The sequence below is a fragment of the Nicotiana sylvestris genome, chromosome 12, assembly GCF_000393655.2.
Source record: "Nicotiana sylvestris chromosome 12, ASM39365v2, whole genome shotgun sequence".
In the NCBI taxonomy this organism is placed as follows: domain Eukaryota; kingdom Viridiplantae; phylum Streptophyta; class Magnoliopsida; order Solanales; family Solanaceae; genus Nicotiana; species Nicotiana sylvestris.
Window position 1 is genome coordinate 51,813,626 of NC_091068.1, and position 7,137 is coordinate 51,820,762.

The window sequence follows — 7,137 nt, forward strand, 5'->3', positions numbered from 1 at the left end:
CTGCCCCGGTTGATGTGCGGATTGTGGTGCGATACCCCAGTATAGCTAATGATAACTTCTCGTGCCACTGTTTATGCTTCTCTATCATTTTCCTCAATATCTTCTTGATGTTCTTGTTGGCGGCTTCTACAGCTCTATTCATCTGAGCCTTGTAGGCTGTAGAATTCTTGTGTCTGATCTTGAAATTTCTGCACATAGCTTTCATCAAGTCGCTGTTGATATTGGATCCATTATCAGTAATGATTGACTCTGGAATCCTGAATCGATAAGTAATGCGGTTGCAGACAAACACTGCCACGACTTTCTTAGTCACTGCTTTGTAAGATGTTGCTTCGACCCATTTGGTGAAATAGTCGAGGGCTACTAGGATAAACCTGTGTCCGTTGGAAGCAGCATGCTCGATTGGTCTAGTAACATCCATCCCCCAGGCGGCGAACGACCATGGTTAGCTTGTTGTGTGAAACTGACTCGGAGGTACCTTTATCATGTTTGCATATATCTCACAGTGGTGGCATTTCTTGACATACTAGATGCAACCTATCTCCATAGTCATCCAAAAGTAACCAGCCCGGAGTATCTTCTTTGCTAAGTCAAAACCGTTCTTATGTGGACCGCCGGCCCTAGCATGAATTTCCTCTAGTAGCTTGGATGCTTCCTTTGCGTCAACACATCTTAACAATCCCAAATCAGGAGTCCTCCTATACAAGATTCCTCCGCTGTAAAAGAAGTTGTTGGACAATCTCCGAAGTGTGCGTTTGTGAACAGGATTTGCAAGTTTTGGGTACTCTCTTCTTGCCAAATATTCCTTGATATCATGAAACCAAGGCTTTCCATCTGCTTCCTCTTCAGCATGGGCACAATAAGCTGGCTGATCATGGTTTTTTACTGGAATGGGATCAATGAAATTCTTATCCGGATGGTGTATCATAGATGAAAGGGTAGCCAATGCATCGACGAACTCATTCTGGATTTTGGTGATATGCTGGAATTCCATCTTCATGAACCTCTTTCTTAATTTCTGTACTTGATGCAGATATGGGAGTATCTTGGAGTTCTTGGTTGCCCATTCTTTTCGTACCTGATGTATAAGCAAGTCTGAATCTCCAATCACTAGCAGCTCTTGAACGTTCATGTCAGTGGCCATTTTGAGCCCTAAGATGCAGGTTTCATATTCGGCCATATTATTGGTGTAGGGGAACCTGAGTTTGGCAGACACCGGATAATACTGACTGGTTTCTGATACTAGGACTGCTCCTATGCCAGCTCTTTTGAAGTTTGTTACTCCATCAAAGAACATTCTCCAACCTTCATTGGATTCTATAATGTCTTCTCCTATGAATGATACCTCTTCATCAGGAAAATATATTTTCAGGGGTTCGTATTCTCCATCCAGAGGGGTTTCAGCAAAGTGGTCTGCTGGTGCTTGTCCATTGACCGCTTTATAAGTTAAGTATACAACGGCGAACTCAGTCAATAGGATTTTCCACTTGGCTAGCTTGCCAGTGGGCATGGGCTTCTGTAAGATGTACTTCGAAGGATCCATCCTCGATATGAGATATGTAGTATAGGCATAGAAGTAATGTCTCAACTTTTGAGCTACCCAAGTCAAAGCATAACAGGTGCGTTCCAATAGAGAATACCAGGCATTGTACGGGGTGAACTTCTTACTGAGATAATAAATGGCTTGATCCTTCCTCCCCGTTTCATCGTGATGCCCCAGAACGCAGCCGAAAGCTCCATCTAACACTGCAAGGTAGAGTAATAAGGGTTTACCTAGCTCAGGCGGGACTAAGACTAGTGGTGTTGAGAGGTATTCCTTGATTCTGTCGAAGGTTTTTTGGCAGTCATTGGTCCATCTGGTAGCGGCATCCTTCTTCAACATTTTAAAGATTGGCTCACAGATAACTGTAGACTGTGCTATGAATCGGCTAATGTAGTTAAGCCTCCCCAAGAAACTCATCACATCCTTCTTGTTCTTTGGCGGTGGTAGTTCTTGAATGACATTGACTTTTGATGGATCCAGTTCTATTCCTCGTCAACTTACATTAACCTCAAGAAATTTTCCAGCAGGAACCCCAAATGCGCAATTGGCGGGGTTTAGTTTCAGGTTGTACCTCGGTAGTCTATTGAAGAATTTCCTCAGATCTTCCATGTGGTTAGTGGCCTTCTTGGATTTGATAATAACATCATCCACATATACCTCTATCTCCTTGTGTATCATATCATGGAAAATGGTAGTCATGGCCCTCATGTAGGTGGCCCCTGTATTCTTCAGGCCGAATGACATCATTTTGTAACAGTACACTCCCCATGGTGTAATGAAAGCCATTTTCTCAGCATCTTCCTCCTCCATCCAGATATGATGATAACCAGCGAAGAAATCTATGAATGCCTGTAACTTATGCTTGGCGCAATTATCGATCAGGATGTGTATATTTGGCAAAGGGAAGTCCTCTTTCGCACTGGCCCGGTTGGGATCCCGGTAGTCGACACAGACTCTAACCTTCCCATCCTTCGTTGGTACTAGAACGATGTTGGCTAACCATGTCGGGTATTCTACTACCCTGAGAACCTTAGCTTTGATCTGCTTGTTGACTTCTTTCTTGATTTTCAAACACATATCAGGCTTGAACTTTCTGAGCTTTTGCTTTACCGGTGGGCACATTAGATTGATTGGCAGTTTGTGAGCGACAATAGACATCCTCAGACCAGTCATGTCATCATACGACCAGGTGAATATGTCCTCTACTACTTTAGAAATTATGTGTATTTTTCTTATCTGATGGTGATAGGTTAACGCTGATTCGTGTTTCCTTGATGTTTTCTGCATCTCCTAGGTTGACAATCTCGGTCTCGTCCAGGTCAGACTTAGGTCTATTCTCAAAGTTCTCAACTTCTTTGACAATCTCGTCAGATATGTCATCTTCCTCTGAATCAATGTCCGTTTGTTGCATTGTCTCATTGCATGTCATAGTCATTTGTTCATCAAGACAAGTAATAGTAAATCTGTATGGGTAAAGTAATGAGAGAAACAATAGCAATAAGTATTAATTCATAAGAAAAAATCAAAATGCTTTTGATAAGTTAAATAACTATTTTGAACATTGAAGATCTTATTGTGAAAAATTGAAATTGTGAAAAGAAAATCATTTAGTAAATAAAACAGTGAATAGTGCTTGTTTTAGCGTTGCTACCCCAAGGCTCGTCGAGCTTTGGTTGTCTTGATGGTCCAATTGTCAAGATATGCCCCTCTGCTCACAACCTATATGGAAGGGCCTTCCTCCTACTCCTCCTCGAGAATAACATAACAGTCCATATTATTGTCCTCTAGAAAGAAGTTCTTCATTGCCGCAAGTGCTTCTTCCTCATCTGACCCATAAATAATGTCAGCCTTTTGGAAAGTCTGCTTCAGATACGGTATTGGCTGCTCTAGTGGGCAGTAAGGACCGCTCCATGGTGGCGACCAGTTATTGAATTCTTCCCAGGTGTAATCATATCCCAGATCGAAGGTAGTTCTATGTTTATTGCATTTTATGGGCTTAGAGATTCCTTGGAGGTTTTGCCGAGCCCTTTGCCAGGTTCATACCCACTCTAGTTCAGTATACTCTAGATTTTGCTATCCCACAATTTGTCTTTGTCGACAGCATTGACCCGTTCGATGTGGTGGTAAGTTTCTCCACCCAGATTCCTTCTTCCCTCGATTACTGGAATGGTCTGGCGACTGTATATAGGGTTCCTACCATCGCCGTGAATGATCACTTCCTGGTGATTCCATTCGAACTTTACTGCCTAATGCAGCGTTGATGCTACGGCCCCAGCAGCATGAATCTATGGCTGTCCCAGCAACAAGTTGTAAGATGTGGGTATATCTATTACCTAGAAATCGACCTCGATCCAGGTTGGTCCCATCTGTAGGCATAGACTAATCTCACTAATGGTGGACTTCTGAGAACCGTCGAAGGCTTTCACATTGATTGCTCCGTCTATTATCTCATGCAGCCCTTTACCCAACATATTGAGTGTTATTAGCAGACAAATGTTAAGATTGAAACATCCATCGATCAGGATCCCGGTGATGAAATAATCTTCGCATTGCACGGTAATGTGCAGTACTTTGTTGTGCCCCAACCCTTCAGGCGGTAGCTCGTCCTCATGAAAGGTGATCTTATAGATTTCTAGAACTTGTCCTACCATATTATCCACTTCCCCGCTAGTGATGTTACTTGGTACATACACTTCATTTAGCACCTTTAGCAAAGCATTTTTATGCATCTTAGAATTTTGTAGCAAAAAGAGAATGGATATTTGTGCTGGCCTCTTGTTTAATTAGTTAATGACCGAATATTCCTTGGCCTATATTTTCCTCCAATGGTCGTCCGGACCTGTCTCAATGAGGGGTGGCCAATTGGAGGCCTGCTAGCTTGACTCTGCTAGATGTTCAGGGGTATATACTCTACCAGTTCTTGTCATACCTTGTGCTGCTATAGTTTCCGCAATCTTGACCTTGCCTTTCCTTCTCGCCTCAGCTGTATAGTCCTAGGGTACGACATTTGTATAGAATGGTGTCATGGTTGACATCGCCACTAGGATCGACGCGGCAATCCTCACTCCGAACGGAACATGTGCCTTGTGTGGCAAAACTGCAACCTCAAATAGTGTGGGTGCATTTGCTGGGGACACGAATTTAACCTCAATTGGTGTCGGTGTCATTGCGGACGATGCTCCTTCAAACTCAAGAGGTATAGACTGTCATGACCCAAACCAATGGGCCGCGACGGGCACCCAGTACCTTACTTGACTGAGTACCAACGTAATGTACCTTTCTTATTACAACATTATATACATGTGACATATGAGCCTAATAGGATAACATAATCATTTATAAACTCAAACATAAGCCGACAGGGTCGTACAATCTTCCACGTACAAGACATATGTCTTCAAGCCTCTAAGAGTACATAAATGTCACAAAGGTCGGAACAAAGTCCCGCCATACCAAACAATAGACGTCTAAATCATACTAACCAAATACGCAGCTCCGAAGCAAATGGAGCGCACCAACATCTTTGGCTGAGCTGATAGCCTACTTAGAAGGCTCTCGAACTATCTATCAGGACCTGCGGGCATGAAATGCAGTGTCCCCAGGCAAAAAGGACGTCATTACAAATAATGTACCGAGTATCTAAGGCACATAAATAAATACATAGGAGACATGGAAGACATATGGAGTACATGACTCAACCCGCACGTCTGAATAACTTTGTAAATCATAAATTACTTTCAGCGTCATGCATATGCGTATGAATGTCATGTAATGCATAGGTATATATTTCATAACATCATCAGCCTCTGAGGGCATCCCATCATATCATATCGGCCACTATGGGCAAAATCATCATCGTATACCATCTGATCAGGTGGTGGTGCGTATATAACGCCATAACCTTTCCCATATCTCATATATATATATATACATACATATATACGCGTATATAACACCGTTTGAATACATATATATATATATATCCGTATATAACTCCATTTGAATACATACCCATATATGCGTATATAACGCCGTTTGAATCATATTTCGGCCACTGTGGGCAACATCATCATCATATACCAGCTGATCAGGTGGTGGTGCGTATATAACGCCATAACCTTTTCCCATATCCCATATACATATATTTACATATATACGCGTATATAACGCCATCTGGTCATGGGTCAATGCACGTGGATGCAATGCATGAAAAGTACGTCAATAAAACCATTCAGAATGTCATAAGACCATTTTTCCCCTTGAGCAATATTACAAAGTAACATCCTTTCAACTTTCGTATTTTTCTGAGACCCATGAACAGATGATAAAATATTATGACACTTGGAAATTAAAGAACATAGATATTTATATTACTTCTATGAGTAGAGTCACTTTTGGAATTTGTGCATTTGCACGTTTAGTTCATATCGTAGGGATCATGCCAAAAGAAAGAAGGGATAGCCTTAACATACCTGGAGTAGGAACAACTTCGTATAATTATCCCATTGGAAACCTTTGTGGATTGAATTAAAAACCCAAAAATTGGATTGAAGCTTGTGCGCTTTTGAATCTTGAGGAACGAAATTGGTGTTGGGGTTGAATATTTGGACGAAATTGAACTGGATTCTGTTCCTATGTTTTGGTTTCAAACCACAAGCAAATTGATGTTTTAGACCCTTTTAACCAAGAAATGATATCAAACATTCCTAGATAACGTTTAAGATTCAAGTCTTATTTAAGACTTTAAGTTTTGGACTCTTTCAATTTAAGACACATATACCTATATTCATGAGTCATTCTTGAAAATTAGTGGCCGTGTGCCACGTTTTTCTTTTGTAGTTGATTAAATATTGTCCGCTTATTAGTTAACCGGGTAATGTTCTGTTACTAGTAATTAATCAATTACCCGCAAAATCGAGAATTATTCCCACTTACTTAAAATATTACTCACTTTTAACATACCTTGTACACTTTACTATCATGTCCATGTAGTACCTTGTATGGCACTAGCCCATAAATACCGACTATTTTAGCCCGGGCCGTATTTTATCCCAAAATGCCTAACTTTGACAAAATTTGTTTTCTTAGACTTGCTCCCCTTTTCACCTTTATGAATTTATTAATCACTTGTGAAATTGCAAAATCCTTATAATCACCAAATAATCTTTTCCTTGGACTGATGTCAATTATCTTACGACAAACTCAACGTAAAATACTGCAGGTGCAATACTGTCGTAACTTATTACTGCAAAGCGCAACATCACCGTAATGTAATACGGATTCAACACTGTCCAAATTTATTGCTGCGAAGCGTAACATCTCCATAATGTAATACTGCTGGGTAGAACACTGTCGTAACTTAATACTGCAGGACGTAATATTGAAGCAATATTGCGGGGTGTAACATCATTCCCCCCTTTGGAGCATTCGTCCTCGAATGTTGACTGGTGCTCTTATCATTTGCATAACTTATAGCTCTTGTGAATACATTAATACTCTACTTGACATTCAAGCAGTTGCTCTGTGAATTAATCCAAAGTCTAGGGTATTCCTCTCTTTAGTCTTTTTGCCTATATCATGACCCGTGGTCGAAA

General features: G+C 41.0%; 1 protein-coding gene across 1 annotated transcript; it reads right to left on the reverse strand.

The window, feature by feature from the left end:
- Positions 1–526: 526 nt before the first annotated feature.
- On the reverse strand, positions 527–1,543 carry LOC138883027 (uncharacterized). Its single transcript, XM_070163685.1, has 2 exons — positions 1,231–1,543; positions 527–864 (listed from the first exon to the last, which is right to left on the reverse strand). The coding sequence occupies exons 1-2, from the start codon at positions 1,541–1,543 to the stop codon at positions 527–529; spliced, it is 651 nt and encodes a 216-aa protein (XP_070019786.1).
- Between the last annotated feature and the right edge of the window lie 5,594 nt (positions 1,544–7,137).

Excerpts from the sequence above, each read along its gene's own strand:
- LOC138883027 (XM_070163685.1), bottom strand. The coding sequence starts at position 1,543 with ATGGATCCTTCGAAGTACATCTTACAGAAGCCCATGCCCACTGGCAAG. Across the intron at positions 865-1,230 it reads AGTCCTAGTATCAGAAACCA|CTTATTGTGCCCATGCTGAA; the intron begins GTCAGTATTATC and ends ATGATCAGCCAG.